We start from the raw sequence: 24,410 nt of genomic DNA on the forward strand, positions 1-24,410 counted from the left end.
CCCTCCCACTTCATTTAGGTGTTTATGGGTATCCAGGTGCAGTAGATTCTGTTGTGATGAACTGGGAGAGATTGTCATCTGTTGATGGTGAATACAGAGGGGGTTTGAAGAATGTAATGACAGTTTGAAGCAGTTGGTCAACAAGAGGAATCAGCAAGAGAACATCAAGGGCAAATAAAATATGTCCTAGTGTTTTGAAAAGCTGACTTACTAATTAGTAACCATGAAATAAATTTGTGGGACCAAAATTGTAGTTTTCTCCAAAGGTATTAAGCCATGGTAAACAAGATGTTAAGATTGGTCCAAGGGTAAAAATTAACATGGCAGATGTGTCAGAAATGCAGGCATAAGAGGAGTTTAAGGGAAAGAAATGAGACCAGGAAGAGGAAAATAAACTTTTGAGAAAATAGATAATAGAATTGGAAACCTCAATGAGGCTAAAATGCAGGTATTATGGTAGTGAGGTTTTGAATAACCAGGAGAGAAAAATTATCTGAGAGTATATTAGAGTTTTAACTTTCAGAAGAAGAGCAGATAAGATCTGTGGTCTTGCCATGGAACTGAGTGGCACAGTAGAGGTGAAAGGAAAAGTCTTCAAGGTTGAGTCACCCACATGTCTGCTCTTCCTTGATGATTGCAGGACATTGAGGTAAAGAACCCTGTGTACCAGTTATCATGATCCACAAACACTTGTGGAGGAATGGCTAAATGACAGCTCCCTGCCAGCAGCAGGCAGGTGGAGAGGTTGGAGAGTAACAGTATCTGGATATGTGAGCTACAGAGGAAAGGGTTTTCGGAGGAAGAGTGATTACAAGGCTGAAACTTCATGAGGTCAAGGGCTGTGCCTGTTTTCTCAGCGCCCTAGCATCAGTGACTAGTATAGGGTTCAATATGTAGTATGTGCTCATTAATACTTTTAATTGAATGAATTAGGAACATGCCATAGGTCTATAAGAGAGGCAATGGCTTGAGGAGGAAACAAGTATAGTGATTTTAAAAAAAAAAAGTAGAGGGAGCAGCTGAGAGTGAAGATGTAGGAGAGGCTGTTTCAGTGGAAAATAGTGAGTCTTGGTATTTCAAGGAAGTTAATATAAATGTTTAGTGTCTAAGCACAACCGTGAAGACCTTTTTTGCACTGTAATTAGGCTATACTAGATGACCTGAGAAAAGTATTATTTGATTTTAAAAATGCTTTCCCCCTGAATCTATTTAATTAACAGGAAAAAAAAGTGAACAGGAATTAAAAGATGAAGAAATGGATTTATTTACCAAATACTACTCCAAGTGGAAAGGAGGTAGAAAAAACACAAATGAATTCTACAAGACCATTCCCCGGTTTTATTATAGGGTAAGTGGTATCTAAGCAAATGTCTTGCAGAGTTTATAAATAAAATGCAATTTTAAAAATGGAATAAGAATATTTTATAAATAAATTGAGGGTTATATCCATTTTTATTTATTTTTTTATTTTTTTTGTTAATTCTTACCCGAGGATATTTTTCCTTTGATCTTTTATTTATTTTTTTAATTGTTTTATTGCTTAAAGTATTACAAAGTATGTCTCCTTTTTTCCCCCCCGCCCTTGACAATCCCCTGGCCGCCCCTACCCCCCCAGTGTCTTATGTCCATTGGTTATGCTTATATGCATGCATACAAGTCCTTCAGTTGATCTCTTACCACCACCCCCCAGCCCTCCCCGGCCTTCCCGCTGCAGTTTGACAGTCTGTTCGAGGCAGCTCTGCCTCTGTATCTATCTTTGTTCATAAGTTTATAATGGTCTTTATTATCCATGGATGAGTGAAATCATGTAGTATTTTTCCTTCATTGACTGGCTTATTACACTTAGCATAATCCTCTCCAGTTCCATTCATGCCGTTGCAAATGGTAAGAGTTCCTTCTTTTTTACAGCACCATAGTATTCCATCGTGTAGATGTACCACAGTTTTCTAATCCATTCATCTACTGATGGGCACTTAGGCTGTTTCCAGATCTTAGCTATGGTGAATTGTGCTGCTATGAACATATGGGTGCATATATCCTTTCTGATTGGTGTTTCTGGTTTCTTGGGATATATTCCTAGAAGTGGGATCACAGGGTCAAATGGGAGCTCCATTTTTAGTTTTTTGAGGAAACTCCATACTGTCTTCCATAGTGGCTACACCAGTCTGCATTCCCATCCTTTGATCTTTTAGAGAGAGTGGAAGAGAGAGAAACATCGATGTGAGAGAAACACATCAATTGGTTGCCTCCTGCACGTGCCCCAACCAGGGCCTGGGCCAGGGAGGAACCTTACAACCAAGGTGCCCTTGACCAGAATTGAACTCTGGACCCTTTGTATCCACAGGCCAATGCTCTAGCCACCAGCCAAACCGGCTAGGGCTGGTTATATCTTTTTTAAAAAATACATTTTTGCCCTAACCGGTTTGGCTCAGTGGATAGAGCGTCAGCCTGCGGACTCAAGGGTCCCAGGTTCGATTCCAGTCAAGGGCATGTACCTTGGTTGCTGGCACATCCCCAGTGGGGAGTGTGCAGGAGGCAGCTGATCAGTGTTTCTAACTCTCTATCCCTCTTCCTTCCTCTCTGTAAAAAATCAATAAAATATATATTAAAAATAAATAAAAATAAAAAATACATTTTTATTGATTTCAGAGAGGAAGGGAGAAGGGAGAGGGAGAAATAGAAACATCAAGGATGATAGAGAATCACTGATCAGCTGCCTCCTACATGCCCCATATGAGGGATCAAGCCTGTAACCTGGGCATGTGCCCTGACCAGGAATCGAACCGTGATTTCCTGGTTCATAGGTCAATGCTCAACCACTGAGCCACACTGGCTCTGCGGGATTATATCTTAAATTTTATATATTTATTATTTCATTTCAGTTGATCTTACCATTATTTTGGAGCTGATAAAATCCTGAGTTTTCATATAAATTAGTATAAGATCACAAAGTTGTTAATTGCTCCCTGTTTGAGTTACAGGCTTTTTCTTCCTAATTTTTATTATGGATATTAGTAATGGGTATTCTGTTGGATTATGTTGTCAGGCTTTTTGTAAGATTTAGGATTACCTGACTGATAACAATTTTTTTTTAATCCTTACCCAAGGATATTTTTTCCAATGCTGTTAAGAGAGAGTAGAAGGGCGGGCAGGAGGAAGAGAGAGAGAAACATGGATGTGTAGAGGGGCACATCTATTAGTTGTCTCCCATACTCACCCTAACGTCCTGGGGATCAAACCTGCAACCCATGTATGTGCCCTTGACCGGAATTGAACCTGTGACCCTTTGGCATGAGAGCCTACTCTAGAACCACTAGTCACACAGGCCAGGGTTGATCACAGTTTTTAACTGCTTTTTACTTATGTTGTAAGGTATATAATGTTTTGTTCAAGGTTAAACTGAAAAATAGATTAAGAATGGAAAGCTTGAAGAGTTATACTTATTTATATGTTTCTTTGTGCCAAAATTGTAAAGAAGTGTTTGAAGAGGGTTACAGATTAAAACTTACCTTAAGAAAGCGATTTACATACAGAGAACAAATTGGTGGTTGCCAGTTGGGAGGAGGGTTAGGGACTGGGTGAAAAAGATGAAGAGATTAAGAAGTACACATTGGCAGTTATAAGCCCTGGCCAGGTGGTTCAGTTGGTTGGAGGGTCATCACCTACACCAGTGGTCGGCAAACTCATTAGTCAACAGAGCCAAATATCAACAGTACAACGATTGAAATTTCTTTTGAGAGCCCAATTTTTTAAACTTAAACTATATAGGTAGGTACATTGTTATTAACTTAATTAGGGTACTCCTAAGGCTTAGGAAGAGCCACACTCAAGGGGCCAAAGAGCCGCATGTGGCTCCCGAGCCACAGTTTGCTGACCACGGACCTACACCAAAAGGTTGTGGGTTTGATTCCTGGTCTTGGCACATACCTACGTTATGGGTTCAATCCTTGGTCAGGATTCATATGGAAGGAAACTCATCTCTCTCTCTCTCTTTCTCTCTCTCTCTCTCTCCCTCTCTCCCTCTCCCTCTCTCCTTTCCCCTCCCTCCCACTTTCCCTCCTTCTCTCCCACTCCTCCCTCTCGCTCTCCCCCCTCCCTTTCTCTCTCTAAAAAAATCAATAAAAAAAGAAAGCTATTTCCAGCTAAAATTGAAAGTGACCGGAAAGAATAAGACTTATTTAGCATTATTATGTAAAATGTAACCACTGTTGGAATTTTAGATGAATGTATTTGTAGCACATTCTTTCTCTTGTTCCTTCTTCTCCACTGCTTCAAAGCACTTACCTTGGTAACCATTTAACCATTGAGAGAGAGAGAGAGAGAAAGAGACAGAGACATTGATTAGCTGATTGACTAGACACTGGAGCATAATCCTAGCAAATATTTTTTCCTTCTCCACTCCTTCCTTTTAATGGAAGGGATGGTTATTTTAGTTTTTGGAAATGAAAGATGAAAAGCCTAACCTCCGATTTGAACCAAGGGATACTTAGCTACATTTAATGGGCAAAGATATAGAAAAGGAAGACAAAATCTTTAAAAAAAAAAAAAAAAAGTTTGAAGTTGAGTTGGAGCTACGTGTACCGGTTAATAATAGTGGATTTTGTAATCAAAGAAAACACGATAATTTCAAGAGAAACATCAAAAGTGCTTTATTCAAAGTAATGTCCATCGATAGCTACACATTTCCCCATCTTTCAGGTAATTTGTGGATACCGTCCCAATAGAACTTTTCTTGTTTTGAGGCAAACCATTCAGAGACCCAATTTTCCACTTCTTCATATGTTTTGAAGTGCTGCTCAGAAAGTGCGTGTGCCATCGATTGGAACAAGTGGTAATCTGAAGGAGCAATGTTTGGTGAATACAGCGGGTGGGTTAATACTTTCCAGGCTAGATCTTTTAACGTGTCTTTAACTGATTTTGAAGTGTGTGATGGTGTGTCATCATGAAGCAAAATTACTTTGCCGTATCTTCTGGCACATTCTGGTCATTTCACGATCAAAGCGTGGTTCAAATTGATTATTTGTTGTCAGTAGCAATTAGTATTAACGGTTTCACCTGGTTTTAGAGGCTCATAATACACCACACCTTCCCGATCCCACTAAACGCAGAGCATTGTCTTCTTTCCGAAGCAATTTGGCCTTGCAGTCGATGTTGATGGTTGACCTGGATCAACCCATGATTTTGTGCACTTGGGATTCTCAAAATAAATCCACTTTTCATCGCCAGTCACGATTCGATGCAAAAAAGACTTTCTTTCGTGCTTTTGAAGCAGCATTTTACTGATGACTTTTCGGTTTTCCATTTGTCTTTTGTTCAGTTGATGTGGCACCCATTTTCCTTCCTTTAAAATCTTTCTCGTTGCTTGTAAACAATCAGAAATTGTTTGCTGAGCAACATTTAATCTTTCTGCATGTTGTTTTTGAGTTTGACACGCATCTTCATCCAATAATGCTTGTAATTGTTGGTCTTCAGACTTTTTTGGTTGACTTGGACGTCTTTGTCTTTCACATTAAAATCATCACTTTTAAGGTGTTTAAACCAGCTTTCACAAGTATCTTGAGATGGAGCATGTTCACCATAAGCTTCCTGAAGTATTCAGCAGCACTTTTCTTCTAAATAAAGTAATGAATTAAAACTTCCCCCAAATGCTCTTTTTTTGGCACAAAATTCGACATTTTTAAGTGTAAAAATATCTATGATGTTAACACCTTCAGCAAATTTGACATATGAAGTTTTGAAGCTTGTTGTCAATACAACAAAATAGCATACATATCAAACCGCATATATATCAACATATGTGTAACTCCATCTATTGAAAAAAAAATCCGCATTATTAACCAGTACACCTAGTAAGTCATTATAAAGCCCTGCTTATGGAAATCACCCCAGTGGGCAGTCTGCCTTGGAGGCCAATGTAATAGACACTGGCTTGATCATCTCCAAAGTGAGGTGATTCAGTCTCAAAAGACATAATTTGGTAAGACTGTGGATCTTCAGATAGTCCCAATATAATTCTATGTCCACCTATGGTTACAGTGGAAACAGTGCTCTAAGAAGTGGTCATTTGTTGGTCGCTGAATTCTCTGTGGATCTCTTTTTGTTAAATGAACTTTTTAACTTTTTAAAAATATATATGTTTTTATTGATTTCTGAGAGAGTTAAAAAACATCTATGATAAGATAGATCATCGATTGGCTATCTGCTGCACACCCACTACTGGGGATTGAGTCCGTAATCCGGGCATGAGCCTTGGAATCCATCTGACACCTCCTGGTTCATAGGTCAATGCTCAACCACTGAGCCACACCTGCCAGGTTAAATGAACTTTTTTTTTTTAATGAACTTTTCAAATGAATGATGACTTGAAATTAAACAAAATGGAGATATAAAAAATAATTGAGGAGTGGAATACATAATTATTTTATGAGATCATGTACATTTTACTTAATCCAATAGTCTTCTAGAATGTAAGTATAGAAATTAACTACAATGTATTTTTAGCTGCCAGCTGAAGATGAAGTCTTACTACAGAAATTAAGAGAGGAATCCAGAGCTGTCTTTCTGCAAAGGAAAAGCAGAGAACTGTTAGATAATGAAGAATTGCAGGTAAGAATGGAATAAAAGCTTGCTTTGGATGTTAGCCATTTCTTATTTGTACTACTTACATCATACAGGATCTCACGGCTGCCTTAATGGAGAGGTGCCTGCAGAGTGGGTGAAAGACAAGCTCTGGAGAGATGGCTTCCACTAGAAACAGCAGCAGAGCTTGCGTGGGCCCATCTCCCAAGGATAGTTTTGTTTTTTAAAGTCCCTAGGTGATTCTAATGAAAGGATAAAGTTGAGAAACCCCCTACTGTAGAGTCAAACTGCAGGGGTTCAAATCCCAGCCCTGCTCTGTGATCTTGGGCAATGTACTTAACATTTTTGGGCTTCAATTCTCATCTGTAAAGTAGGCATAACAATATCTACGGTATATAGTTACGTAGATTAAAGAGGCAATGTATATGTCTATTTTTATTGTTATTAATTAATCAGAAGAATAATAGGGGATGAGATTCATCTTAATATTAACTCTACTATCAGACTATCATTTAATGCAGTGGTTCTCAACCTTGGCTGCACATTAGAATCACCTGGGAATCTTTTTAAAATCCTGATTTCTGGGCCTCATCCTCCGGAAATTCCGTTTCTTTGTTATGAGGTGGGGCCACAACATTAGTAACAAAGAAACAGAATTTCTGGAGGATGAGGCCCAGAAATCAGGATTTTAAAAAGATTCCCAGGTGATTCTAATGTGCAACCAAGGTTGAGAACCACTGATTTAACCCCTAGAGTGCCGGGGAGCGCAATCGCTCTCCTACTGTCTTTCGCCAAAAGTGCCGGGAGTGCTATTGCGCTCCTCCTGCAGTGTCCAGTTCTAAGTCTGCTTTTATTAGTGATGATGATATTGCTAAATATGTCAATTCTTGCTGTGAAGATGACGATTTTGTGGAAGATATTGAATATGTAACTTCATTTACTTACGATTCATAATTTTTTTCCTAAACTGCTGTAAAATCAGCAAAAATGCCTTGGCAATTTTAGCATAGTTCCTAGGATATTGGTTGGCACTCAAAGGGTTAATGTAAATAACATTTAACTATGCCTTTAAGTTTTTTTCTGTTAACTATAAATCTCCATTTTTTGCAATTCTTCTAAGAACTTATGGTTTTTGCTGGACAAGCACCAGACACCACCTATGATTGGAGAGGAAGCAATGATTAATTATGAAAATTTTTTGAAAGTTGGTGAGAAAGCTGGACCAAAGTGCAAGTAAGAATAATATCCTATATAATAAAAGCCTAATATGCAAATTGTCCCCTCAACCTGGAGTTTGACCGCTCAGTATGACATGCAGTGACCACTAGGGGGTGTCGCAGAACATGGTGGGTGTCGGTGGCACTGGCAGTGGAGGCACTGCCGGCCCCGATGGGCCCTGACAAGAGCGGGACCACAGTGGGATGGTGGAGCAGGTGAGCAGGTGGCACCAGGCCAAGGCGGGTGCAAAGCGGGGCCCAATGGCCCCACTGATGGCCCTGCAGACTGCGACCAGCAGCGGCTCCCAGGCGCTGAGGGAGCTGGGCAGGGTCCGATGACTCAGCGGAGCGGGGCGCGTGGGGGCACAGGGGCCCAGGTGCTGCCCAGGGCCCAGAGACTTGCGCTTAGATTGCCAACCAGGCTTAGGGACCGCACCCATGCACAAATATTGTGCACCGGGCCTGTAGTATTTAATAAAGGGATATATTTCATTAAGCATTTTAAATACCTCAAATGATGAAAATTTAAGTCAGTGGTATGACAATTTGAGTCAATTTTGAGTTATTAATGAAGTTTAAAAAATTATTTAGTAAAGAGAATTATATTGGTATGAATTCATTAAAAGAAATATGACTTATAGCACTATAGGCCTTCATTCTTAAGACAAGAGAATGTAAAGAAGTAGGACAATATTTTTGAACTATAATTCTCACTGTTTTTTCACCACTTTGATTTTTAATTGTTTGAATTTATGCTGTTGTTTGCTAATTTATATAGAAGTAATTTTTATGTTATGTAGCAGATGATTTTAATCCTTATTTCCTTTCCTTAGGCAATTTTTCACAGCAAAAGTCTTTGCTAAACTCCTCCATACAGATTCTTATGGAAGAATTTCCATCATGCAGTTCTTTAATTATGTCATGAGAAAAGGTGATTTCATTTTCATTGTGCTCTCCCTATCTGGGAATCGAGTAGGATTTTGGTCCATGCTTTTAGAGTATCCCTCCCATGCGAAACAACTCTCTTAGTAAGTTTGAAAAGCAGATTTTCTTGTCTTTTGAACAAGATTTTTTTTCCTAGTATGATTCTCTCCTAGAACTGACTAGAGCTGAGATTTTCTGCCATAGATTTGAGTTCGTCATTATAAAAAGAGAAACAAAACAAAAACCTCACATCCTAAAGATATTAGCTATCTAGATATATCAAAAGCCGAACCAAGAATTTTAATGTGTGGTAATTTGAAATTATTTTAATTCCCTGGTAATTTTATTTCACCAACATATGGGTTGAGCTGCCTGAGAAGGTAGTTTCAAATTCACAACTGTAGTATGAGTTTCAAGGAGTTTTTACCAAACAACTGGAGTTGTATGATTCCTGTAAGTTCCATAATGATCTGTCAAGTCTTATGTATATCATCTTTAATTTGGTGGCAGTAGTTAACCTCTGTAGAATAAAAACAGCTTGTTAAAAGCATAAAATTGCACTCGCTATCCCTGTTTGGTGGAATGACAAGTTTAATAAGAACAATATCCTCAAGGGCATCAACTTTATTATCACTTTAGGCATTGCAGAATTGTTGATATCTGCCATTAATTCTCTGGTAGGTTTTTGTTTCGTTTCGAACAATTTTAGGGTTAACAAATAAGTAATATGTGCGAGAATAAAGATGTTCATAAAGATATTAGCTTGTCCCTCTAATATAGCTCTTTATCTCCTTTTGTCCTTATATATGCTAAAGGATAGCACTTAGTAATTACATTTCATTTTCTTGTTTATTGTCAGTTTGGCTTCATCAAACAAGAATAGGACTCAGTTTATATGATGTTGCAGGACAAGGATACCTTCGGGAATCTGTAAGTATTAATCTACTTTAATAACTACGATAGACATGAAAATGTTAAGAGTGGTTACCACTGGGTGTTGGAATTACAGATGGTACTTTTTTTGTTTGTATCTCTGTTTTTGTTTGTTTTTACAAATAACATGTTACTAAAAAACCTTTTAAATGTATACTGACCACAAAAATTCATTTTTAGATTCTTTTCTCTAGTCTTTAGAGAAAAAGCTTTTTATAGGAGAAAATAAGAATGTAGTGTTTTAATAGGATTAAAACCATTGAAGAAACAGTGAAAAACTTGTGATTATTCATGAGTGTTATCAGTGTATGACTGTTTTAAAATGTAAAAGCTAGGAATTTTTCCTCTTATAGGAAATATATAAGAGAAAAATAATGTGACTGTCTTCCCACCAATAGGTTTGGGTTGTAACGTCAGTTACCAAGAGGCTGTTTGGTAATTAATACCACTAGGTATTAAAGTAGTTAGGCCAAGTTACCAATAGAGAATTATAGTCTCATGATCTAAATGGCTCTGCTTCTTCTGAGTGCAGGAATCTAAATTATATGGTCATGCTTCTTTTCAGCTCAGGCTTTTCCCACCAAATACAGAGTGCTTTTTAGGGTTGTCAGGGAAAGGGGCAAGGAGTTAACATAAATATGAAACAGGTTAATTAATTGCTTAAATATATATTTAAATATTAGATTTTAAGACAAATTCCCTGTTATAGTTTGTTTCCTGTTATAATTTTTTAGTGTCTGTTTTATCCAGATTTCTGTAGATAGACTGTTAGCTCATACTGAACATTTACACTTACAAACCTTTCTGGGGCCCTGGCTAGTGTGGCTCAGTTGGTTGGGCATCATCCCATGCACTGAAAGGTTGCTGGTTCAATTCCCGGTCAGGGCACATGGCCGGGTTGCAGGCTCAATTCCTGGTCAGGACCCGTGTGGGAGGCAGCCAATGTTTCTCTCTCCCTCACCCTTCCTCTCTCTCTAAAAATCAATAAACAATCAAAACAAAACAAAAACCTTGCTAGGGACACAGTACAATTCTTGAACTTTAAGATTCAGATCAACTTGACAAGAAAAGGTTCTTGCTTTGCCCTGGCTGGATGGATCAGTTGGTTGGAGCATCGACCCATACACCAAAAGGTTGCAGGTTTGATCCCCGGTTTATGACACATGCAGGAGGCAACTGAACAATGTTTTTCACATCGATGTTTTTCTCTCCCCCTCTCTCTTTAAAATCAATAAAAACATATCCTCAGGTGAGGATTAAAAAATAATTATTTTTAAAAAAGGTTCTTTTATCCATCTCTCTCTAGCAAGGAAGACATATTAGCCACCTATTGATACTTTCTCAGATCAGATACTAGAGTAGTTCTATAGCTCTAATAATTCTTGTCAGCAGTTAGTTGGTTTACAAGACACACTTCCTTGCCCTGGCCAGTATGGCTCAGTAGTTGATTGAGTATTGTCCCATGCACCAAAAGGTCAAAGGTTTGATTCCCAGTCAGGGCACACCTCCAGGTTGCGAGATCAACCCCTGGTTGGATGTGACACATTGATGTTTCTCTCTCTCTCTCCTCTCTCCTCTCTCTCCTCACCCTCTCTCCCTCTCCCTTCCTCTTTCTCTAAAATCAATAATACATTGGGATTTTTTTTTTTTTAAAGACACACTTCCTTTTGCTTGCCTCTTTCCTGGAATGGAAACAAAAATTGAAACAGGGATGAAGGGAGGGGAGAGAAAACAACAGTACATCTCTGTAGTTGTGTTTAAAAGGGAGTAATTTTTCCTTCTCTCAAAGAAAAGAAATATTTCTTATGCCCTGGGCACTTTGCCTTTTGAAACCAGATCATGTATCTTCACTTAAAAGACAATGGTTTCCAGAACCAACATCTGTAATTTGAGTAGTTTAGGCAAACTTTCATTCACTTACTAAATCTTACTAAATAAGCACTTAACAAACACCTAATTTGTGCTAAGTACTATTCTTTTCTTTATCCTCACCTGAGGATATTTTTTCCATTGACTTTTAGAGAGAGTGTAAGGGAGGGAGGGGGAGGGGAGAGAAAGAGAGAGAAACATCGATGTGAGAGACACACATCGACTGATTGCATCCTGCACACACCCCAGTCAGGGGCGGGGTGTGAACCCACAACCGAGGTATGTGCCCTTGACCAGGAATTGAACTCGGGACCCTTCATTCTGCGGGCTGATGCTCTAACCACTGAACAATGGGCCAGAGCTGTTCTAAGTACTACTCTAAGCCTTACTCTTCTGGAGCTTTTTTCTAGCAGAGTAGGGAGGCAGACACTAAATTATAAGCAAGATAATTTCAAATAATGACAAGTTCTATGGTGAAAATATAGAGAATGGGAAAGAGTATGATTGAGGTTGGGGGTTATTTTAGATAAGATGAAAGGGGTGCTTTTTTGAAATAGTGATTGAATTTTAGCTGTGAAAGATGAGAAAGAAATCAGCCTTATGAAAATGTAATAAAGGGGAAACAGTAGGGTCAGTGTCCCCAAGGCAAAGTTAAATCTGATCTGTTTAGGAACTGAAGGAAGCCAGTATGGCTAGAGCATATGAGCAATATAGTTAGAGTAATAGGAGTTGAGTTGGGAAAGTAGGCAGGGACCACATGGGCCTTTTAGGGCCATGGTAAGGAGTTAGAATTTTATTTGAGACTAATGGGATGCCATTAGAGTTGTAAGCTGAATCTTTCAGAATATGATTTACATTTAAAAACATCACTGTGGGTGTGTGTAGAATGGGTTGTAAGGGTAGAAGGAAAGAAGGCATATTTAGGCTACTGCAGTAGTCCAGGTCAGAGATGATAGTGGCCCATACCAGTGTGATGCTGTAGAAAAATCCAGTAATGAATTAATTTACTATATATTTTGGACACACACTCACCCCAAAATTTGCTACTGGATTAGATATTGGGGACAAGGGATAGGATCCTTAGTAAAGGAGAGGCAGGAACCTAAGATGAGTCTTAAATTTTTATTTTGAATGACTGCTGGAATAGAGAAAAAAGGGTGAGGACCAGGGTTGGGATAAGAGTCCCATTTCGGACATACCAAATTTGAGATGCCATCTGTTCTACAACTTAAATATAAAGTATCTCTGATCAACTAGAAACATACTTTACAATGGCTAAAGTAAAATTCACAAAATTGTTAAAGTAAATATAAAAAACTATGAGAGGCTTTTAAATGTAGAATCTTGGAATAGGAAAGTCTTTCTAAGTGTGACAAAACACCGAACTCTAAAAAACAATAAATTCAGCTAAATTTTTTAAAAATCTGTAGACTATAATAAAGCTAAAAAAAGACAAACTGGAAAATATACTTGAAACTCAGTCACAAATGGCCAAGTATCCTAATGTATAAAAAGCTCTTAAGAAATCAGAAGAAAATGGGTGCTAAGTCGATGCAAAACTGGGCAAAGGAGTGAGTGTATTTTGCAGAGAGCAAACTACAAATGCTTCTTAATCATAGAAAAAAATCTTAAGTTCACATAGTAAGATAAATGTCAAATAGATCTACATTAAAATGTCATCTTTCACCCATCAGATTAGCATAGATCAAAAGGTTTGATAATACCTTGGCTGGTGTGGCTCAGTTGGTTGAGCATTGTCCTGTGCACCTAGAGGTTGCGGGTCGAATTCCCAGTCAGGGCACATGCCAAGGTTGCAGGCTCAATCCCCGGTCAAGGGTGTGCAAGAGGCAGCCAGTTGGTTGGTGTTTTGCTCTCACATCCATGATTTTCTCTCTTTTCCTCTACCTTTCTCTCTAAAATTCAGTAAAAAAAATCTTTAAAAAAAGAAGTTTGATAATGCTTGTAATGAAGGAATGTAAAATAGGCCATGGTTTCCCCAAACTTTTTCAATTTTCAGTACCCTTATTGTCTCAGTAGATTTTTCATAGAACCTCTATACCAGAAGAAATACCTAAAAACTATGTTCCATTTATTAATCAGTTCTGAACAATAAAAGCATTCATTAAACTTAATTCTATTAAGTCTTTTGAAAAGAATAATACACTTAAGTTAAAAAAATATTTTTACTTCATTATTAAAGAACAATTCCCAGGGAGCACTGTACAGCCACTCAACCTGGGAATTAGATTTGACACAGTCATCCTCAGTTCCTCTCTCACACTGATTTTCCTGTGGCACTTGCTTTATTACAGCAACCATCAAGAACCTAGCTTTGCTAAGATTGATGTAATCAAAAGGGATATATATTTAAAACTAATGTTGAAACTGTGAACTTCACTGAGCCATAGCTCATGCAGTATCTGGCAGATGTTGCTAAAATATCATATCCTGCTGCATCCCTGTGAGTTCAATGTAGCACTCCTGGGGCACAATTTGGGAACTGTTAATATAGCCTCCCATTGCTGGTGGGAGTATAAAATGGATGTAGCCTTTATGGAGGGGTGGGCAGTTTACCATATCAATATCTATCAAAATTATAAATGTGCATATGTTTTGACACAGCAATCCACTTACAGAGATTATATCCTATTATTTTTCCATATCTATGAATGAAAAATTTGCTTAGCCACTGTAGTATGTTTTTAGTGTTGCAGAAGATTATAAATAACCTAAATGTCCATCAATAGAAGACTTGCCAGAACTGGTTTGGCTCAGTGGATAGAGCGTCGGCCTGTGGACTCAAGGGTCCCAGGTTCGATTCCGGTCGAGGGCATGTGCCTTGGTTGCGGGCACATCCCCAGTGGGGGGCGTGCAGGAGGCAGCTGATCAATGTTTCTAACTCTCTATCCCTCTCCCTTCCTCTCTGTAGAAAATCAATAAAACATATTAAAAAAAAAAATAGAAGACTAAATAGATTATGATACATCTGAAATATTTTTTAATCCTCACCAAGGATATATTTTTATTGATTTTTGAAAGAGAGAGGAAGGAAGAGAGAAACATCAGTTGCCTCCTGTACATGCCCTGATTAGGGATTGAACCCATGACCTAGGTTTGTGCACTGACTGGGAATTGAACTCACAACCTTTTGGTGTACAGGATAATGCTCTAGCCAACTAACCCACTGGTCAGAGCACCATAGCTTTTTTTCTTTTTTTTTTTTTTTTTAAATAATAGAAGCTCTTTGAGAGCCAATGTGGAATGACTGCAAAGTATAGTGTTAAGTGATAAAAGCAAAATACAGAAGAATTTGCATGGTATGCTTCGATATTCTGTGTTTAAAAGGAAAGAAATATACATATACACTGTATATGTATTGGCTGGTATGTGCATCAGTTAGTTACCTTTGGAAAAATACATCAGAAGCTGATAATATGGGTTACCTCTGAGGAGAGGAAGTAGGTGAGAAGAAAACTTTTCAACGAATACTCTTGTTCCTTTTGAATTTGGAACTATGTAGGATGCATCACCTATTCAAAAATATGTTAAAATTTAAATAAGAAATAAATTAATAAGAACAAATTTAATACAAACTACTAAGCTAGTTATGAATTAGTATTAATGTTGAACAATTTTTAGGTCTAAAATTATATTCCAGTATCTAATGAAGAAACAAGATCAGACTTTTAATACTTTAAAGTTTTATTTTGTTTTCATCTTTCAGGATTTAGAAAACTACATATTGGAACTTATCCCTACTTTGCCACAATTAGACGGGCTGGAAAAATCTTTTTATTCCTTTTATGTTTGTACAGCTGTTAGGAAATTCTTTTTCTTTTTGGACCCTCTAAGAACAGGTAAAATAAAATCTTATCTAACTCAGATATTATAAAAATAATACTTTTAAATCTCAACTAGAGAAAAGTCTTGAAATGTCATTTTTTATTTTCCCAACGTGTCATTACCATCTATATATATAAAAGGCTAATATGCTAGGTGTCCCTCCGACCATTTGACCGGTCGCTATGACATGCACTGACAGCCAGGGGCAGACGTTCAACACAGGAGCTGCCATGACGTGCACTGGCCATTTACAAAGAAATGGCACTGCAGACCTGGTGCCGACAAAGCAACACTCAGCTTCCCTCAAGTGGGACACAGGCCCCACCACCACCCCAGAGAGACAGCCCACCAAATTGCAGCCAACACCGCCGAAACCCCATGGCACAAAATGCGGCCCACAACCCAGCCCAGCCCAGAAACGGTGGCTATGGGTGCTGGGTAATGATGTCACATAGCAATGCCTGGCTTCCTCTCCCTAGCAACGAGCCTCCTTGGAGTTTCTTCAGCTCAGGAACACGACTCGCTTTATAGCCAGTTGCAAACATTTTACACTTTAACCAAATGTGAAGCATTTTCATGTGACTCATCTCATTTGATCCTCACAGAAGTCCTGGAGTAGGTAGATAGGAGACTCAGTAGAATCCTATTTTATTTTCATCAGCCAGAAAACGGAGATTTAGAAAGCTTAGAAACTTGACCCAACTGAAAAGAAGTAAGAAATGGTGGACCTTGAAATGACTTCAGGTTTTCTCACTGCACAGAATATAGTCAAATACTGCTGAAGTTACATATTTTACCCTTTGTTCTCCCTGCATGATCTACAATAATAATCTGCATCGTGTTGATATTTACTGCTGTGTTGCTGACAATTACCTGAAAGAGAAGTTGGGGTGCTTCACTTGGCTGGAAAAAGTTTAGCTAAATCAGAAACCAGATCTAATTAAGCAAGTTTATTCTATATATATAAAGCTCTTGCTAGCGCCAATCGCACACATGTGTTTCCATCTGTCATTGTCGATCATGAATTTGGTTGACACTTCTCTTATAAAGAAAGGGCAAATAGTGATATTAAAATATTTCTTCTAATGAATTTCCTTTAAATGTGCACAAATTCGTGCACTGGGCCTCTAGTTAATATATAAAGATCTTTTATGATTTACTTGCACTAACCATAACCAGCTGTGTGACAGTGGCATGTCACCTAACCTCAACTAACAGGGGCTGATGGCCGTTTTCAGGCTGGCCACGCCCCCCAGTGACCCAAGCTCTCTTTTTTAACATCTCTAAATGAAGTATGAACTGGGTAATTTATGACTCTCTCTAGTTCTAAGAAACCAGTTATTCTGATACCAGAGGCCCGGTGCACAAAAATTTGTGCACTCGGGGGGGTCCCTCAGCCTGGCCTGTGCTCTCTCGCAGTCTGGGACCCCACAGGGGATGTCCACCTGCTGGCTTAGGCCCACTCCCCGGGGGGATCGGGCCCAAGCTGGCAGTCAGACATCCCTCTGGCAGCCCGGCAGCCCTCGGGGGATGTCCACTTGCCAGCGGGGAGCAGGCCTAAGCTGTACTCGGACATCCTTAGCGCTGCTGAGGAGGCGGGAGAGGCTCCCACCACCACCGCTGTACTGGCAGCCGTCAGCCTGGCTTGTGGCTGAACAGAGCTCCCCCTGTGGGAGCGCACTGACCACCAGGGGGCAGTTCCTGCATTAAGCGTCTGCCCCCTGGTGGTCAGTGTGTGTCATAGTGACCAGTCATTCCCAGTCGTTCTGCTGTTAGGGTCAGTTTGCATATTACCCTTTTATTATATAGGATAGAGGCCTGGTGCATGGGTGGGGGCCAGCTGGTTTGCCCTGAAGGGTGTCCCAGATCAGGGTGGGGGTCCCGCTGGGGTGCCTGGCCAGCCTGGATGAGGGGCTGATGGCTGTTTGCAGGCTGGTCACACCCCCTTCAGGGTGGGGGTCCCCACTGGGGTGCCTGGCCAGCCTGGGTGAGGGGCTGATGGCTGTTTGCAGGCTGGTCAAGCCCCCCCCCCACCACCACTGGTGACCCTCACCCCATGGAGGTTTGGCCAGCCTGGGTGAGGGGCTGAGGGCTGTTTTCAGGCTGGCCACACCCCCTTCAGGGTGGGGGTCCCCACTGGGGTGCCTGGCCAGCCTGGGTGAGGGGCTGATGACTGTTTACAGGCTGGTCAAGCCCCCCCCCCCCCAGTGGTGACCCTCACCCCATGGAGGTTTGGCCAGCCTGGGTGAGGGGCTGAGGGCTGTTTTCAGGCTGGCCACACCCCCTTTAGGGTGGGGGGTCCCCACTAGGGTGCCTGGCCAGTCTGGGTGAGGGGCTGAGGGCCGTTTTCAGGCTGGCCAAGCCTCCCAGCGACGGAAGCTCCCAGCCTCTCCTTTTTTCTTTTTCTTTTTTATTCTGGGATTTATTTACCTTCTATAATTGAAACTTTGTAGCCTTGAGAGGAGCTCAGAGTCGGCCAGGGCAGGCGGGAGGGAAGCCTCCTGCTCGCTCCAGCTCCATGGCCACGGCCGCCTGAAAGCAGGTAGCTGGAGTTTATTTACCTTCTATAATTGAAACTTTGTTGCTTTGAGTGGAGCTCAGAGCCCGACACGGCAAGCGGGAAGCTTGGCTTCCTCCATCATTGGGGCAACCAAGCCTCCTGCTTGCTCCAGCTCGGTGGCTGCCGGCCGCCATCTTGGTCGGGTTAATTTGCAGATAGTCACTCTGATTGGCTGGTGGGCGTGGCTTCAGGCCTAGCAAAGGTACAGTCAATTTGCATGTTTGTCTTTTATTAGTGTAGATAATTGAAACTTTGTAGCCTTGAGCAGAGCCCAAGGTGGGCCAGGGTAGGCGGGAAGCTTGGCTTACTCCATCGCCAGGGGCAACCCCAGCCTCCTGCTCACTCCAGCTCCATGGCCGCCGCCATCTAGTTGGGTTAATTTTCATATTCGCTCCTAATTGGCTTGTGGGCATGGCTTGTGGGTGTGGCAGAGTGATGGTTAATTTGCATGTTTCTCTTTTATTAGTGTAGATAATTTGCTTTCTGATATGTAAGATAATGGAGAACTACGCTTTTTGATCAAATTTGTGAATTGGGAGATAGAACCATTTAGCCATGATGTATTTTTCTTCTTCTCAAGTGAACTATCCTATATGGAGCTCAGATTGCTGTTCTAACCTGTTGAAACTTAAAAGACTTCAATATATGTATCTGGGACCGGGGAAGGGACAGAAGGCCCCAATCAAAGTCTTTAAGTCTCCTATACTTGAAAATTCAGCTATGAGTCTATCATAGTATGTCATAGCTGACAGGCTTTTTTTAAACATCTCCATTATAGGAACATACTAGTACATATCTTTTTCCTTAAAATTTTACAAAAATAATAGCTAACAGGTTTTTTTTTGTTTTTTTTTTTTTTATTGATTTCAGAGAGGGAGAGGGAGAGATAGAAACATCAATGAGGAAAGAGAACCATTGATTGGCTACCTCCTGGGAATCAAGTCTGGAACCTGGCCAAGTGCCCTTGACCAGAATTGAACCTGGGACCCTTCAGTCTGCAGGTCGATGCTCTATCCACTGAGCCAAACCGGCTAGGGCTAGCTAACAGTTTTGACTATTTATTATGTACCAGGTACTATGCTAAGCATTATACATTGATTCTTTCATTTCCTTCCCATAACTCCATAAGGAAGGTATTACTATTATCCACATTTTATGTGTGAGGCCACCGAGACTTAGATTATATATCTAGAAGTGGCATTTAAATTCTGATCCTTCTACTCATAACCATGCTTCTATATTGCTTCCTATTCCAGAACCTGCCAAAGAAAAATGGAGACAGTCTCCTTGTTTGATTACTAGCTGTATCATTTTCATCTCCACAGAATACTCAACATAATTTTTTAAGGAATCAGTTATTAAAGTAATTTTAGAAAGAATTTACCAATTGGATTTACATAGTTGGGGTATACAGGTAGACATAAGCAGTAGAGATTTTATTAAATACTAGAGGCCTGGTGCATGAAATTCGTGCACAGGTAAGGTCCCTAGGCCTTCCTTCCCCCGGGTGCTGGCTGCTAGCCGGGGCCTTCCTTCTTCTGGCCGCTGGCCGGGGCCTTCCTTCCCCTGGCTGCCGGCTACTGGCCAGGGCCTTCCTTCGTTCCGCACTGCCCCCTCGTGGTCAGCGCACATCATAGCGGGCAGTCGAACTCCTGGTCCATCAAACTCCCAAGGGGACAATTTGCATATTAGCCTTTTATTATATAGGACTAGAGGCCCAGTGCACAAAATTCGTGCACTTTGTTTTTGGGGGGTGGGGGGCCCCCTCAGCCCAGCTTGTGCCCTCTCGCAATCCGGGACCCCTCACTCCTTAGCACCCGCCTTCTCACTGCTCCTTACCGCTCGGCTCGCTGCTCCTTAGCGTTGCCCTGGAGGCGGGAGAGGCTACCGCCACTGTTTTCACAAGCCATGAGCCTGGCTTCTGGCTGAGCAGCGCTCCCCCTGTGGGAGCGCATTGACCATCAGGGGGCAGCTTCTGCGTTGAGCATCTGCCCGCTGGTGGTCGGTGTGCATCATAGTGACCGGTCATTCTGTTCATTCTGCCGTAATTGCTTAGGCTTTTATTATATAGACTTCCTGCACATTTCCCCTTTCATAGCACTAAAGACTTTGGAGCATAAGAGCTAAGAAGGTTTAAAATATCAATTGTTTGATTGTTCTTATAAAATAGTACCTTTATAAAATTGCTCTTGTTTTTATAAAGTGCAAGTAAGTAATCATGTTTTTTATGTTCTTTAAAGGGAAGATAAAAATTCAAGATATTTTAGCATGCAGCTTCCTAGATGATTTATTGGAGGTAAATGTTTTTTTAAACCACTTATAAATTATATCACTTGACAGTTGCTATCTTCTAATTGTCTCTGTGTTCATTTAGTTAAGGGATGAGGAACTGTCCAAGGAGAGTCAAGAAACAAATTGGTTTTCTGCTCCTTCTGCCCTAAGGGTATATGGTAGGTTCCTGTCATAATACTAAAATTGAATTATTAATTCCTTAGTTAATTGGTGTTCAAAGGACATTTTTTAAAATATGTATTTTTTATTGATTTCAGAGAAGAAGGGAGAGACATAGAGATAGAAACATCAATGATGAGATTCACTGATTGGCTGCCTCCTGCATACCCTCTACTGGGGGGGATCAAGCCCACAACCTAGGCATGTGCCCTTGACCAGAATCGAAGCTGGGACTCTTTAGTCCGCAGGCTGACACTCTATCCACTGAGCCAAACTGGCTAGGGTGACAGTGGTTTTGATAGCGATTGCAGGGATTGATGATTTCACTACCTTTACTGTAAAATAATTACTTTGAAAATCAAAATATTAACCAATAAAAAGAACTTTATGTGTTTATTCTTTTGTATTAGAATTTTATTTGGCCACACCTGTCTTTTTATCGTCTTTCTTCTCAAGGCCAGTATTTGAATCTTGATAAGGATCACAACGGCATGCTCAGTAAAGAAGAACTCTCCCGTTACGGAACAGCAACCATGACCAATGTCTTCTTAGACCGTGTTTTCCAGGAGTGTCTCACTTATGATGGAGAAATGGTATTAGTTTAAATCTAACAAGTTTAAAAAATATAGGTTCCCACAGCTTTCAAAAGCCTTTTTCTTGATGTGATACAGTGTTTTTTATATCAGTGTGTAACAGTATCTTAAAATGTATTAAATGATCAAATTATTTGAGATTCAAAGAGCCTTTAATCTTAAGGTAAATTTGTTTTACAGCATGACTTGCCTATGGATTCTGGGCAAATAGAAAATTTTAATAATTTGTTCATTTCATTGTCAGTGTACCAATTGTAAAGGGATGTAGACTAGGTAAAATAAAAATCTGAAAATTTGGCAAATGCTATTGACTATTTTCACAGAGATGGTTCATCCATTAAATTACCAGGTCAGATATAGTACCACATACGCCATGATTTAAATCTAAGAATCAGGTTATATTACTCTCCTTAAGTGGCTATATTAGTAGCTAAAGATTGACTAACATGTACCTGTCCTTATATTGCAGAAAATTATAATAGTATTTTTAAATTACCATTCTTGCTATTAAATACATGTGTTAAGGGTGTGATAAATTTTCCAAACCCAATGATGCTTAAGAAATGGTCAGACTGTCAGAAGAGAATCAGGGTTCTAGGTTTTATCACTAAGCTTTAATAGCAGTTTTCTAAACAATACCATTGTTAGCCAACTGCAAAGGAAAAGGGGGAAAAGGCACAGAAACTTCCGTGATTCCCACAATTGTCTACAATAGACAGTGAGGAACTTTATAAATGCTTCTGGTGAATAAAGAAAATCAGAAGCTACAACTATGCTTGGAGATAAGACGATGATTAGGCTATATCTCTCTCGTTCTTTATACTGCAATTTAAGCAAAAAGGAATTCTTAATCTTAGCCTAAAAAAATCTCTTCCAAGAATAAGAATTTGTATTTAAAAAAAGGAAAAAAAAAGAATAGGAATTTGTGAGATTCTCCCATGTATTTTACTTCTTTTCACTATGCAGAAAAAGTAATCTATGACTAGATTTAAAACTTTTAAACAGTATACCAAATAGCTATTTGAATTTAGTTCTATTCATTCCAGATAATTTTTTTTCAAAATAACCAAACTTAAATGAAGACATAAATGTAGTGGCAATGTACACTAGCTTAGTCACTATTATTCAAAAGCATAATAAAAGAAAATTATGATTTAACACAGAAAATCTCTTCTCATAAGAATGAACTGTGTCCCAAAACCTGTCCTGTACAGATTAACTGCTATATAGAATTCCTAGAAACCAACATTAACTATACAAATAGATTTGTCATTTCATGTTTTAAAAATCTTGCCACTTTTGATTGCAAAGTAGTTTCAGATTATTAGACACTCAAAAAGTTAATTCCAAATATGGTCTCTAATAAATGTTATTTTCTTTTCTATAGGACTATAAGACCTACCTGGACTTTGTTCTTGCATTAGAAAACCGAAAAGAGCCTGCTGCTCTGCAATATATTTTCAAATTGCTTGATATTGAGAACAAGGGATATCTGAATGTCTTTTCTCTTAATTACTTCTTTAGGGTAAGTCTCATTCATGTAAATGAGTCATTGTTCCTTAACATATATGTTACATATACCATTTGGTTTAAAATAACTACTCAGTGCCCTGGCTGGTGTGGCTCAGTTGGGCGTCATCCCATGCACTGAAGGGTTGCTGGTTCAGTTCCTGGTCAGGGCACATTCCTGGGTTGCAGGGCTTGATCCCTGGTAAAGGGAGGCAACCAGTCGATGCAGGAGGCAGCCAATTGATGTTTTGCTCTCACATCAGTGTTTTTTTCTCTCTCCTTTTTCTTTCTAAAAATAATGTTTAAGCTTCACATTTTCTAGTGAATGACTCAGCTAAAATGTTTGTCAAATTGAATCACAATACAGTTGACCCTTGAACAACATGATTTTGAACTGTGTGTGTGTGTGTCCACCTGTATGCAGATTTTTTCTATAAAATACATTGAAAAATTTTTTTGAGATTTTCTCACTACAGTGAAGAAGTCATATCAGTTACACCTAAGCTACCATAAAGCAATCATATTGCTACTAAGTTTTCCATACATGCATCATTATACCTGAAAATGAATATTCTTTTTCACATCTTTTCATTTTTGATATCTAATGTTAGTTGTCAAGTAGATGGCAAAGTGTAGGGTGGGAGGGGAGGTGGTGGATTGGGTATCTTAAAGAATAGGGAAGGTATGAACAACGTTCGTGGGTAATGGGAAGACATAATGGAATAATTGCTAGGCCACGTGAAAGGTTCATCTAAGGTTGGAGAATATTCCTATGTTGTAGCAATAATCTGTAGTTTTGTATACTTTCTTTCTGAAGCTCTCAATAGCTAAGGTGTAGGTCTAGAAAGGTTGATGGTTACACTGACCCAGTAATTAGGTTTTGCTGAGTAGTGATATGCAAGGTCAAGGATGTTGAGAATTTTGGCAAGAGTGGTTGAAACGATGAGGCTTGTGGTTTGATAGGAAAGTAATTGGAACTAGAAAGAGGCCATGGGAATTTTTTTTTGGGGGTGGGGGAAGGGGCTGTTCTGTATTTCATTTTTCATTTACAGATTTATTTGTGTTAAATACAGGCCATACAGGAACTAATGAAAATCCATGGACAAGATCCTGTTTCATTTCAAGATGTGAAGGTTACTTTTTTCTTTAACTTACATAATACCAGCTAACCATTTGTATTAAATGAAATTTTATATGAAAGTAACTTATGAATTATAAAGTACTGAACCAAATCAAGTATTTGCTCTTATTTGTTCCAATGATATTTAAGTCATTAGAAACTGAGACCACAGTTTGACTAATGATTTTTGTAGTTTGATTTTAGCATTTTCACCCTTGTGTTCTCACTGACAGCTTTAATTCATTTTGATTGAAAATTAAAAGAGAATCAATCTGACCAGCATCCTTTGGCAAACTATAACACTGTAAACTAAATTTTTAACTTGGGAACTATTTAGGTCAGGCACATTTTTAGTCTGTTACTTTAAAGGGCTTGCTTTGGTATTACTTAAGGAGACATCAATCCTACACTATAAAAACTGTCACTGAAACATATGCTGCTACTTAGCACTTTAGTATTGAGACTTTCTCCAGCTATGAAAAACAAGGAGTATCCAGTATTGATTCAGGTTCAAACTGAATCTATATATATATATATAAAAGCCTAAACGACCATCGCAACCGAAACAACCGAACAGACGACCTAACAGGCTGTGTGGGGTGACAAGGCCAGCAGGGAGGTTAGTGAGGGACGACCAAACGACTGAACAGCGGGCTGTGTGGGGCAACCAGGCCAGCAGGGGGGTGAGGGCCAACCAAACAACTGAGCAGCAGGCTGCATGGGGCGACCAGGCCGGCAGGGGGGTTAGTGAGGGATGACCAAACAACTGAGCAGCAGGCTGCGTGGGGCAACCAGGCTGGCAGGGGGGGGGG

The 24,410-nt window shown here is 39.7% G+C and overlaps 1 protein-coding gene across 5 annotated transcripts in view; it reads left to right on the forward strand.

The window, feature by feature from the left end:
* The window catches only part of PPP2R3C (protein phosphatase 2 regulatory subunit B''gamma), a 29,507-nt gene that overhangs the window by 3,004 nt on the left and 2,093 nt on the right, over nucleotides 1–24,410 (forward strand). For all 5 annotated transcript variants that reach the window (XM_023751517.1, XM_023751516.1, XM_014453316.2 and 2 more), the window contains 11 exons: nucleotides 1,221–1,348; nucleotides 6,502–6,606; nucleotides 7,700–7,812; nucleotides 8,630–8,727; nucleotides 9,580–9,650; nucleotides 15,247–15,379; nucleotides 20,166–20,221; nucleotides 20,300–20,375; nucleotides 20,833–20,969; nucleotides 22,357–22,494; nucleotides 23,552–23,611. In XM_023751517.1, coding sequence (XP_023607285.1) covers nucleotides 1,221–1,348; nucleotides 6,502–6,606; nucleotides 7,700–7,812; nucleotides 8,630–8,727; nucleotides 9,580–9,650; nucleotides 15,247–15,379; nucleotides 20,166–20,221; nucleotides 20,300–20,375; nucleotides 20,833–20,969; nucleotides 22,357–22,494; nucleotides 23,552–23,611 — 1,115 coding nt within the window. The remainder of the gene's footprint in view (nucleotides 1–1,220; nucleotides 1,349–6,501; nucleotides 6,607–7,699; nucleotides 7,813–8,629; nucleotides 8,728–9,579; nucleotides 9,651–15,246; nucleotides 15,380–20,165; nucleotides 20,222–20,299; nucleotides 20,376–20,832; nucleotides 20,970–22,356; nucleotides 22,495–23,551; nucleotides 23,612–24,410) is intronic.

The sequence above is a fragment of the Myotis lucifugus genome, unplaced genomic scaffold (assembly GCF_000147115.1).
Source record: "Myotis lucifugus unplaced genomic scaffold, Myoluc2.0 scaffold_22, whole genome shotgun sequence".
Taxonomy (NCBI): Eukaryota; Metazoa; Chordata; class Mammalia; order Chiroptera; family Vespertilionidae; genus Myotis; species Myotis lucifugus.